At 36.3% G+C, this 13,006-nt stretch overlaps 1 protein-coding gene across 8 annotated transcripts in view; it reads right to left on the bottom strand.

Annotated features, from left to right (window-relative positions):
- The window catches only part of KCNMA1 (potassium calcium-activated channel subfamily M alpha 1), a 536,805-nt gene that overhangs the window by 192,479 nt on the left and 331,320 nt on the right, over positions 1–13,006 (bottom strand). For all 8 annotated transcript variants that reach the window (XM_063434220.1, XM_063434221.1, XM_063434223.1 and 5 more), the window contains exon 6: positions 4,264–4,339. In XM_063434220.1, the coding sequence (XP_063290290.1) occupies positions 4,264–4,339 (76 nt within the window). The remainder of the gene's footprint in view (positions 1–4,263; positions 4,340–13,006) is intronic.

Raw genomic sequence — 13,006 nt, 5'->3', positions numbered from 1 at the left:
TACGAGACATTCTATGCCATACCATTCTACAGACACACTCAATTTTATTATAACCATTGCTCTAAGCCACCAGAAACCTTCAAGTTCCGATTGTTATTTATTTAATTTGCGTGTTCTATATTTAGACCAGATTAGTATAAAAAAAAATTTGCTCTGAGCTGCTGGCAACATCTGGGGAAAATCCGGATTCATGGTCTCACACTAAGCACGCACACTGCTGCAAACACCCTTTGAATGTCAGAGAGCAGCCGAGGAAACAGGAATATCCAGTGATAGCCTATTCTAGAGGACACAGAAGGTGGGGGTTTAAAGTTGATGGCATTCTACAGATAAATAAATAAATTGTTTTCTCTTATCAGTTGTGCTGAGGAAAATGGCATTTACCTCCAAGACGTGCTATTTTTTTTTATCATACCACAAATTGCTTCTTCTTACTACATACCACTAATGGCAATGTGTTTATTGTTTTTGTATATATTTTCATACATAATCTTTATAATGCATTTAAAAAAGGATGAGTCAACTCCAATCCTTTGAAAGCAGGGCTTGAAAAAACGGCAGGGTTATTTACTAAACACAGAAGTGTCAGGAATTGACATTGGATTTCAACATCTTACGCCAAAAGAACCAAAACTCTGTAACGTGGCTCTTTCGGTCTTAAATCGAAGATTCTCTCTTAAATTCCGCATAATAAGTGAATACGTTTGAGTGATTTGCATTTGAGCAAACATAATAGCATGCCATTGTTTTGGTTTAAAGGCACTAAATTTGCTGAATTTGTTGGACACAATGAAAAGCTTGATCACAAAAATGGATAGTTTTGACCATATTCTGTCATTCAGTTACTCTCAAAGAGAGTAATAAAACGCCAATAAATACATTGACCGTGTAGCTATACAATGATCAGCTGAGCTCCACATCTTGGAGTTAAGTTTAGACAATGCTGTAATTTACTAAACCTCCATCCTCCTAAAAAGGATTAACCAATTAACCTTTCATCACTTGCAGTAACTGTGAAATAAATTGCTGGGGTGACTGCAGACCCAACCCCCTCATCCAAAGGTCCCCACTTCTTAAAAAAAAGTTTTACTCCCCTTGTTAAACAGTTTTGTTGAGTGACCAATGGTGACTCCATGTCACCCCTCACTCACCCCATCTGTAGGAAAAGGGTGGCCTGGAGATAAATTTAGTCACTGTCCCCATTCTATCTACTAACCTTTAATCTCCAAAAGTTAAAAATAAAATATGTGACCCCTTTAAAAAGCAATGAAGGCATCCAAATCGAAGTGATGTTCACAGTGAGCCCTCCTAATGTTGCAAAGATTGTAAGAAAAAAAGCCTCATCCCTTTATCCTCTCTAAAAATCGTATGTGCTATATCAATTTCAAACTGTGGCCTTCTCCACCACTAAGCATCCAAAACCCGAGTGTTCGAACTAAAATGGTCATACATGGGGGCCCTAGAATTTCACATTAGTAAACGGTCAAAGGTTCTATTTCAGTAATCAGGAGACCAAGCCAAACACAGATTAGGGGTTTTTACTGCATTAAAATACAAAATGCCACAAATGTCAATATATAAATGGAATGCTTTGAGTGTATGTTACCAGAAATGTTATCTGACACTTCTGCTAAAATGAATATAGGAATGTGTTACGAGACTACAGGTAAATACCACTGGAAGTCATCTTTTTAGAAAGAATTACTTTTGTGTAGCAATTTTGGATTTTGTGGCAGCTATTAAACTAAAAGGTCAGGAAAACACATTTTAAAGCTTTTACCTTTGCAACAGTAAGTACAACTTGAGGAAATTGTATGTTATAGATATAATAGGTCTATAAAAATGAATCTCAGATATATGAAAACAGCCAAATACAAATAAATAATAAAATATGAAATAAAAAGCATAAATCAAAAGTCCATAAGGAGAAAATCCAACGCGTTTCGTCCAGTAAAATATGGGACTTCCTCAGGGATATCCCTGAGGAAGTCCCATATTTTACTGGACGAAACGCGTTGGATTACCCTGCGGAAGTCCCATATTTTACTGGACGAAACGCGTTGGATTTTCTCCTTATGGACTTTTGAGTTATGTTTTTTATTTCATATTTTATTATTTATTTGTATTTGGCTGCTTTCATATATCTGCTCCTGGATTTCCTTCTGGATTTCTGACCACGCTGTATAGGAGTTCCATGTTATATGGAGACACGCTCTTCTTAATACTCTTATGTGTAAGTGCGACCAATAAATGTGATTTTGTATTTTTATAACAAACTTCACTATATCTGATTTCCTTTTTTTACTTATATTCCATCGGATGATAATTCAAGCTCATATTCATCATACATCACATTACCCCTGAGAGGATCAAAAGCCTGATTTCACGTTTGTTTGTGAGTGTATTCATTACCACATCTATTACACACTCCATTTAATACTGTATTACGCTATGTCAGCTTTTTGAATCTTTTATACAGATCATATCCACGGATACTTTACCTGATTTCAGGTTGTTTAATTTGTTTTACATATATTTTAACGTAATCTGGGTGTTTTCCACTTTATGATTGGTTGTATATTTTTTAGGTGTTTATGAGGTACACCTGGGATCACTTCCAGTTATACGTTTTTTTACCCTATATATTTTTAGTGTGTGTACTTTTCTCTGTTTGTATCTTATACTCACCTGGCCATTTTTAAAAAGGCCTTATTTTAGTTGGCAGGAAAAAGCAAAAATCCATGGACTGACTGTGAACATGGGATCAGTGTTTTTTGATGAGGGGGATGTGCGCAGAGCCCTGGCTGTACTGCTCCTCATGTGGACTGAGCCACACAGGTCAACCACTAAGTGGGAACATATTGAGTAACAACAAGGGAGACACAGCCACCAGGTGATACTGATCTACGCCCTGGGTATACCCAAGCATAGACTCACAGAGCAGTCAATCAGCGAAGCGGGTGCTTTTTTAGTTCGTTTAACCCCTTAAGGACATAGACATGTGTGACATGTCATAATTCCATTGTTTTCCAGAAGTTTGGTCCTTAAGGGGTTAATTACTAGTTAAGGATAGAGATAGGAAACCTATATAGTTTCCTCACAAGGAGCAGTGCTGGGATGATGTGCCATAAAACCATATCCTCCACGTTACGTGGGTTGAAAACAACACACAATTTGCTATTTTAGCAAATGTAATACTGATTTCATTAACTAGAAACACAACAGAAATTCTGATTAAAACTTGTGTATGGAGAGAGTGGGTTGCTGGTTAAACTGGAAAAAGTACTGGGGCGTCAAAAATCCTTCCACTGGTCCTGCCAATGTTATATCAAGGAAAGAACACCATCCTCTGTTAACTATGATAATAATCATTATGTATAACACACACTGATGTTTCCCCCCAAGGCACTCTTGTAGATGCCAATGCTTAACATTTTTGCAAGTAATACACTTTTCAAACTCTTCCCCAATGTATCATGCTAATTGACAACACACACGTGAATGGGAAATGGTAAAACAAGTGAAAATCATTGATCCTGCATGCTCTGCTATCACCTTGTTTTCCTATCAGCTTGCTCCAGCTGAGTATTAATCTGTATTTTAGTAAGTTAGGATAAATGCTTAATACAGCTGAAGCCTTTCTAATCGGGCCGTGTCAGTGGAGGGGTTAAGCTTCTTGCTGTATTCTCTCTGTGTTATGAATGGCCAGACACCGATTTCATGAATGAGATTTCATTGTAATCCTAATGCCTCACAGCCCACCCACTGCCATCTGTTAGAACAATTCACATCATTTCGTAAAGGAGGTTCACACCATTTCACCCCCAGTGGTATTTAGCCAAATACATGTAATGGGGGTGGCATATGTCTATTTTACGTATGCTTATCTACTTGGCATGTACCAAACTGTGGGGTTCTCACACGGGAATTCAGCAGTTTAATTTAGAACACTATGAGCAGCCAATGGAATGAGAGCATTTAAAAAATTGCCTCTTCAGTTGGCTGCTCTCGTTAATAGTATAGCCAGCATTCTATTCACTTTGCATGTGCTTGAGCTCTAACGTTGTTTCTGTAAGACATTGTCATAATCAAGTATGAGTTCTTTTTCAAGTATTAATTAGAATAACTGGATAGACTGGCTAGATTGTTTCAGGCTTGCTCAGTGGATGCTATAGTTTCCGATATTGATGGTGCCCTAGACAAATACACCTGTGAAAAAAGAGAACATTGAGCATTGGACATGAATGCAGCTTAATTTCTTACCTTGTTTTTAAAATGTTTAAAAATTGCAGGATTTCTGAAAACTGGATAAGCCGCAAAGCTCGAAGAAACCTCAAGCCTGCAAAACAAGAGGGATCAAACATTGATCAGAATAAGACAGGACGCTTCTACACAAAAGATCCAATACAAGCAATGGTTTTAAAGCACAAGGATAACACAACAATATAGTTAGGCTTTAATTTATTGCAAGAAAGGTTAAAAGGAAGCTATATGTGGCATCATTAAATAAGTATCTAGCTTCACTTTTGATCACTCATTAAACCATTCTAGTAGTGTGAAATCACATGATTTTAATTATCTGTACTACAATCTGTCATTCAATTAAAATTTTTCATCACTCCTGCTTTCCTTAAAAAGCACAACAACCTGAATGTAATGTAAGATATTCAACTGTAGAGGTTACATTTCAGGATTTCAAAATTGCTAATAGAAACGAGCAACTGACACCATGGAAACAATTACAATGTTCCTAATGATATCATGTATTTCCTTGGTGATTGCCCCAACATAGATGGCTCTAACGGAGTTAAAACTTTAAATGTAAGATTTCCAAATCAGTAAAACATTAAAGGGACACTATAGTAATGAAGCTTAAAGGGACACTATAGTCACCTGAACAACTTTAGCTTAATGAAGCAGTTTTGGTGTATAGAACATGCCCCTGCAGCCTCACTGCTCAATCCTCTGCCATTTAGGAGTTAAATCCCTTTGTTTGTGAACCCTAGTCACACCTCCCTGCATGTGACTTGCACAGCCTTCCATAAACACTTCCTGTAAAGAGAGCCCTATTTAGGCTTTCTTTATTTCAAGTTCTGTTTAATTAAGATTTTTTTATCACCTGCTATGTTAATAGCTTGCTAGACCCTGCAAGAGCCTCCTGTATGTGATTAAAGTTCAATTTAGAGATTGAGATACAATTATTTAAGGTAAATTACATCTGTTTGAAAGTGAAACCAGTTTTTTTTCCATTCAGGCTCTGTCAATCATAGCCAGGGGAGGTGTGGCTAGGGCTGCATAAACAGAAACAAAGTGATTTAACTCCTAATTGACAGTGAATTGGGCAGTAAAATTGCAGGGGAATGATCTATACACTAAAACTGCTTTATTTAGCTAAAGTAATTTAGGTGACTATAGTGTTCCTTTAACAAAGCAGTTTTAGTGTAGATCATGCCCCTGCAGTTTTACTACTCGATTCTTTGCCATTTAGGAGTTAAATAACTTTTGTTTCTGTTTATGCAGTCCTAGCCATGGGCGTAGGAAGCAGGGGGGACGGATCGCCCCCAGGAAATAATGCGGGGGGGCACAGGTATGGTGAAATCCCCCCCAGGTTAGGACTAGGAGGAGTCCGAGGAGTGCACTAGGAGACGGAGTGCTGACACGCTGGTAACATTTCGGTGCATTTGAATTCGGCTTCCGAATGCACCAGTGTAGCTGTTAGTTACACGGACACGTGATCGGCACTCCGGGGTCTCCTTCCGGTTTCAGTGTGGCACGGGCGGAATGTGCTGCAAACTGCAGGAGGACGCACATGTCTGGACTCCAGTGGCAGCCTGTCAGGGAGGAACCTTCAAGCAAAGCTGCTGGCTGGTGTGTGCACTGCTGGGACCACAGAGACACAGCCTGGGTAAGTAATGTTTATAATGTTGCTGTGTTAATTAAATAATGTGTAAATATTAGCAATAATTGTGTTAATTAAATAATATGTAAATATTAGCAATAATTGTGTTAAATAATGTGTAAATATTAGCAATAATTGTGTTAATTAATAATGTGTAAATATTAGCAATAATTGTGTTAATTAAATAATGTGTAAATATTAGCAATAATTGTGTTAAATCATGTGTAAATATTAGCAATAATTGTGTTCATTAATAATGTGTAAATATTAGCAATAATTGTGTTAATTAAATAATGTGTAAATATTAGCAATAATTGTGTTAATTAATAATGTGTAAATATTAGCAATACTTGTGTTAATTAATAATGTGTAAATATTAGCAATAATTGTATTAAATAGTGTGTAAATATTAGCAATAATTGTGTTAATTAAATAATGTGTAAATATTAGCAATAATTGTGTTAAATAATTTGTAAATATTAGCAATAATTGTGCTCATTAATAATGTGTAAATATTAGCAATAATTGTGTTAATTAAATAATGTGTAAATATTAGCAATAATTGTGTTAATTAATAATGTGTAAATATTAGCAATAATATACTGTTTTATGTAGCATTAGCAATAATATACTGTTTTATGTAGCATGGTAATTCCTGTTGCTTCTCAAGACTAGTGGCCCCTATTCTAACACAGTGATGATCATGTCATTAAGTCACAAAATCCATAAATATTAATGACATGAAATATAAAAAAAAACATTATATAGCATTTTTCTCCCCTGTGACTGTAAAACACAATGCAGTTTAGCCCATACTTTGTTTTCTTAGTAATGCTATACCACTTTATTTTTACTGCTGCTATACCGGTTAATTTTTACTGATGCCATGTGGGTTTATTTTTACTGCTGCTATACCAGTTTTTTTTTTACTGCTGCTATACCGGTTTATTTTTACTAATGCCATGTGGGTTTATTTTTACTAATACTATATGTCGGTTTATTTTTACTGCTGCTATACTGATTAATTTTTACTACTGCTATACCAGTTTATTTTTACTGCTGCTATACCGGTTAATTTTTACTGATGCCATGTGGGTTTATTTTTACTAATGCTATATGTCGGTTTATTTTTACTAATGCTATATGTCGGTTTATTTTTACTGCTGCTATATCGGTTAATTTTTACTGATGCCATGTGGGTTAATTTTTACTGCTGCTATACCAGTTTATTTTTACTGCTGCTATACCGGTTTATTTTTACTGATGCCATGTGGGTTTATTTTTACTAATACTATATGTCGGTTTATTTTTACTAATGCTATATGTCGGTTTATTTTTACTAATGCTATATGTCGGTTTATTTTTACTGCTGCTATACCGGTTAATTTTTACTGCTGCCATGTGGGTTTATTTTTACTGCTGCTATACCAGTTTATTTTTACTGGTGCCATGTGGGTTTATTTTTACTAATGCTATATGTCGGTTTATTTTTACTGCTGCTATACCGGTTTATTTTTACTAATACTATATGTCGGTTTATTTTTACTGCTGCTAAACCGGTTAATTTTTATTGATGCTATATGTCGGTTTATTTTTATTAATGCTATATGTCGGTTTATTTTTACTAATGCTATACCGGTTAATTTTTATTGATGCCATGTGGATTTATTTTTACTAATGCTATATGTCGGTTAATTTTTACTAATGCTATATGTCGGTGCTGATATGCTATCAGAGCATCAGTAAAAATCAACAAACATTTCAGCATAGCATTGCTTGATTTGTTGATTTTTACTAATGCTATGTGGGTTGATGTTTACTGATGCTATGTGGGTTGATTTTTACTGCTGGATAGTGCTCTTCAGATTACCCTCTCTGGATTGCTTTAATAGTTTGATTTATTGGCTTGAGATACGGATTTGCATAAGTGAGGTGGGAAGGAGGGGAAAGCTAGGCTTTCCTATGCAGGCAGCACTGGGAGCGCTACCTGCAAGGGAGAATGTCATTACATCTGTCACCAGTGCGCTGTGTGCTAAGATGACAGATGTATTTTATGCCTAGAACAGTCCCAGACTGCCTAAGTCACGTATGCCGGCTGCCGGGGGGGGGGGGGGGGGCAACTAGCAGTAATTCTGGAACACGCACTAGGTTAAAGATGCTATGTCAGAAAATGGGCTAGATATAATAAACAAATTATTGTAGAGAAATTAAAAAGTTCCCGTTATTCTTAAATCTTTTGTTATCATTCAGTATTTTCATTCTTCTTTATATTTTCTCTTTTCTAGAACCTTAGCTTTATGCTTAAAAGTCAGTTTGAGTGAAGAAAGTCAGAATGGATATCCGCAAGTTTTTTACAAAGCCTAGTAAAGCAAATACATCCTCATCAAGCTCAGAAGCATGTCAACAAAAAGAGATCACTGAATCACCAGTCAGGCATCATTTTGTTGAGCCAGAAAAGGAATATGCTGAGACAGTGTCTTTAGAAGCAGTTGGCCTCATGAGTGACTCAAGTAGTGATGGTGAGGAAGACCATGTTTGTGGTCCTGCAATCAAAACTGTAGAAGATGTTCATAGTAAATCTAAAACCTACACGAAAGGAAAATGCATTTCTCTTCCAGCTGATGATGAGAAAACATTTACGAACGGCAGTGGTACCAAATCAACCAGACTACAAAACAATTCCAGCTCAGACCATTGTAACGCAAAAGGCAAAGAAGCGTGTTCTACATTTTCAAGAGTGCTGGTTCCAAAGCTTTCCATGGCTGCACTATAGTTTTACTCTTGAAGGAGTACTATGTTTCTACTGTGCTAAAGCAGCTGTCCTGAATCCGACTCAACTCGAAAAGAACACTGAGCCAGCATTTGTGTGTGTAGGCTTTAAAAAATTGGAAAAAAGCTATTGAAAAGTTTAAAAAACATCAGAGTTGTTCTGCTCATACATATTCTATGAAGCAACTATTGCATCATAAAGATTCGCAACCCATTAATGCTCAGCTTTCACTACAAATTCAACAGCAACAGAATGATGCATGGCTGTGTCTCATCAAGATAGTACAAACAATAGCCCTGTTGGCAAAACAAGGTCTCTCTCTTCGTGGCCATGAAGACAATGATGGCAATTCTAAACAGTTTCTGCTTGCATGAGCAGATGATGTGTCTTATCTAAATAAATTGGATATCACACAAAGCAGAATACATGAGTCCCGACATTAAAAAAAATTTGAAGTTATTGTCTCACACCGTATTACACCTTATTCGGAAACAGATTGGGAATAATGCCTTTGCAATTATTGTTGATGGCACACAAGATATATCTGGTCAAGAACAAGAAAGTTTCTGTATCCGCTATGTTGATGAAGACTTGTACCCACATGAGGATTTCATAGGCTTATATCAAGTTGATGAAACAAGTGGATCTGCAATCGCACAGATTGTCAAGGATGCTTTATGCCGTAATGGGCTTTGTATGTCAATGTTGCGAGGGCAAACATATGATGGAGCTTCAAATATGGCTGGTAAATATCATGGTGCCCAGGCATTAATCAAGCAGGAACAACCACTTGCCATTTATGTCCATTGCGGTGCACATTGCACAAATTTAGTTATGAAGGCCGCAGCACATCAATGTCCAATAATGGAAGATGCACTTATGTGTGTGCAAGATCTTGGCAAACTCTTTGGGCAATCTATGAAATGCAGAAACACATTTTCAGAAATTGTGCATCGTGAAGCTGAAGGGCCTATTAAAGTCTTGCATATTAAACCATTGTGCCCAACACGCTGGACTGTTAGAGTGAAGCCTGTGAAAAAAATTCTGGATAATTACCAGCTGATTTTGGAAACACTTGAAGAAATTGCAAATACCAGAAGTAGTGGAGATATAAATCCACGTGGTCTACTACAACAGTTTAGGCAAGGGAAAACTCTACTAGGTCTTCAAATCTCTCTTAGCATCATGGAGATCTTAGAATGCCTGAATGTAGCCTTGCAAGGCAGAGAACAAACCATATCAAGACTTTTAGCAAGTGTACAACTAACCCATGATGCTATACAAAAGTTACGATGTGACACGTCCTTTGAAAGAGTTCTTGCTACCACTATTAATTTAGTGGAAAAATACCAGCTAAAAGAGGTTACTGTACCAAGACAACCTAATATTCCTAAACGTCTTCAACATGGGCCAACTGAACAATTTCATGCAAAGACTGTGAAGGAATACTATTGTCCTCAGTATTTCCAAATAATGGATATTATATTGACACAGTTAATGCAGCGCTTTGACCAAGAGGGCTTACTTGTATATGAAAAACTGGAACATTATCTGTTAACAGGACAAGCTAGTGATGTTCTTCCCCAGTATCCAGAGATTTAATATCATCTTCTCTCTGCCCAGATAACCACCTTATCAAGTGTTTACAAGTACACTTCAGTCTCTGAGGTTGTAGATATTTTGCGAAAGATGCCTGCCAGAGAAAGATGCTTTTTCTCTCAAGTAGAAAAAATTGTCAGAATCCTAATAACTATTCCTGCTTCTTCCTGTGAAGCTGAGAGAAGTTTTAGTGCACTGCGTAGATTAAAAACCTGGTTGAGGTCCACAATGACCCAGAAACATTTGAACCATGCTGCTATATGCAACATCCATAGAGACATGATGGATAAACTAGACATTGAAGCCATAGCAAAGGAATTTGCAATGTGTTGTGATCGCCGCAAAAAAGTTTTTGGATTTTAAAAACTTGCGTTCTTTAGTGTGTGAGCTGGCAGTGGCAGGCACACATTTACAGGAACAGCTACCTTGCACATAGTTAGCTGAAGTATGCTGCAGCGGTTGTGGTGCTTGGAGGGTCTCACTCTGTCTGCAGTTAGAAAATTGTTTCTATTTATATAGTTATAGTATTTAATTGTATTTATACAAGATCTTTTGAGCATTTTGGTTCTATTTATATAGTTATAGTATTTAATTGTATTTATACAATATCTTTTGAGCATTTTGGTTCTATTTATATAGTTATAGTATTGTATTTATACAAGATCTTTTGAGCATATTGGTTCTATTTTTATAGTTATAGTATTTAATTGTATTTATACAAGATCTTTTGTTTTGTTAAAATCAGGCAATAGTGCATTACTTAAAGTATTATTACCACTAGTTTTAAGTGGAATAACTGAAATATATGCCAAACGTTTGGTTAATTTCTGTGTCCTGATAAATAAAGATCTGTTCCTTTTGCATATTTTTTTGTTGTGAGATTTTTCTCACACACACACACACTTAAAATTTAACGTTATAAACAACTCCCAGTTTACTGAATAAGAATATACCCGGCGAGCAAAAATGCTGTCCCCCCAGATTTTTGGGGGTTCCTACACCCATGGTCCTAGCCACACTTCCCTGGCTGCGACAGACACAGCCTGCATGGATACAACATGGTTTCATTTTCAATCAGATGTAACTTTAAAAGTTTGTATCTCATGCTCTGTAAATTGAGCTTTAATCACATAAAAGAGACCCTCTAGCAAGCTATTAGCAGAGCAGGATATAAAAAAGTCTAAATTAAGCAGAATTTGCAATAAAAGAAGTATAAACATTAGATGACTCTTTACAGGAAGTCTATGTAAGTCACATGCACGGAGTTGTGACTAGGACTGCATAAACAAAGTGATTTAACTCCTAAATCAAGAGAATTGAGCAGCGAGACTGCAAGAGGATAATATATACACCAGAAAGGATTTACTACGCTAAAGCTGTTTTTGTGACTATACTGTCTCTTTAATCAAAAATACACAAGACACTCAAATTCATCTAAGCAGACTAAACAAGCATAAAACGTTTAAAGATACAAAAACACATGAAAAGAATATTTCAAAGAAGTCTTGTAGTTTGCTGTCTGGCAAAGGAAACCTTGTACCTCTCCAGAAGAAGGAAATTACATTATGTTCTGCTTGTAAACCAGCAGATGCAACATGCTTTCTTTAGGCGATTCTATACACATGTCCATGTCAGACTAGACCCCACGTGGACATACACTGTTAATACAATGAGCATGCAGAGTATTTAATTTGATCGGACTAAGATGTGGACCTCAAAAAACAGCCAAGTGCATAGAAAAAGCTGAATCTGAATAAGTGGTAATATTTTCAATAATTTTTTTTTTTTTTTTGTTTACAATATTACTAGTTTCGTAACATCTTCAAGCCATTTATCTGAAATGGGACTGGTAAGATATGGAAGAGGTTTAACACATGTATCTGTCACCTTCCAAAATGCATATTTTACAAGAGTCATCCATTTTTAGCACATTTGCAAGATTATTCCTCCCCTTTCATGTATTTACCCCCTTCATATTATCAACAGAATATAGAGCATGAAGGTCAATATGACAACTGAGTGAACAAGTATTCATTGTTTGAAAAAAAAGACACAAATGATATAAAGCCTAGTACTTTCCAAAATTAGTTATTTACCTATAATTGTAATATTTCTCTTTTTTTTTTACAGTTAAAGTTATCAAAAAGCCACTAAACTTTTTATTTCAATAACCCTTATTTTTTTTATTCCGCAGAGTTTACAATATTTTTAAAGTAAGCTCGTAAGCTTCCCGTGATGCTGGAAGTAATCTACTGCCGCTCAGAGTGACTCTATTTCTACATTTAAAGTGTAAATGAGATATAACTAGGATCCCTACATTCAATTCATATGAGGACATGAGCCTATCACCTGTTTTCAAGACTAGCACAGTGCCTCAGGTACACTTAACTCCAGATCCTTGGTGGCCTTACTAAGCAGCAAATATCAGCAGGGAACGTCAGAAAACTATAGCCACAAGCCTATTTCCCAGGTTTGCAAAGCATTATACATGTGATGTGCCTAGTGAGGACATGGTGGCTTAGTTTGACCATGTTAATTATTATTCAGGATGGAGAAATTAATGGCAATAAACAAAACCACAGACCATATCTTGAAAATCTGATTGGAGGCATCTCCCTCCCAGGTTGAGGACTCATTATTTAGTGGTTATGATTTATTTTGGACTTTTTTTAAATAGGGAGGCCTGGTGCAGCCAGATCACAATCATTTGTCAAATCTGTTGAAAAGGGCCCTCTTTC

The sequence above is a fragment of the Pelobates fuscus genome, chromosome 10, assembly GCF_036172605.1.
Source record: "Pelobates fuscus isolate aPelFus1 chromosome 10, aPelFus1.pri, whole genome shotgun sequence".
In the NCBI taxonomy this organism is placed as follows: domain Eukaryota; kingdom Metazoa; phylum Chordata; class Amphibia; order Anura; family Pelobatidae; genus Pelobates; species Pelobates fuscus.
The sequence above is the reverse complement of the archived record's forward strand: the minus strand, read 5'-3'. Positions and strand labels throughout refer to the sequence as shown.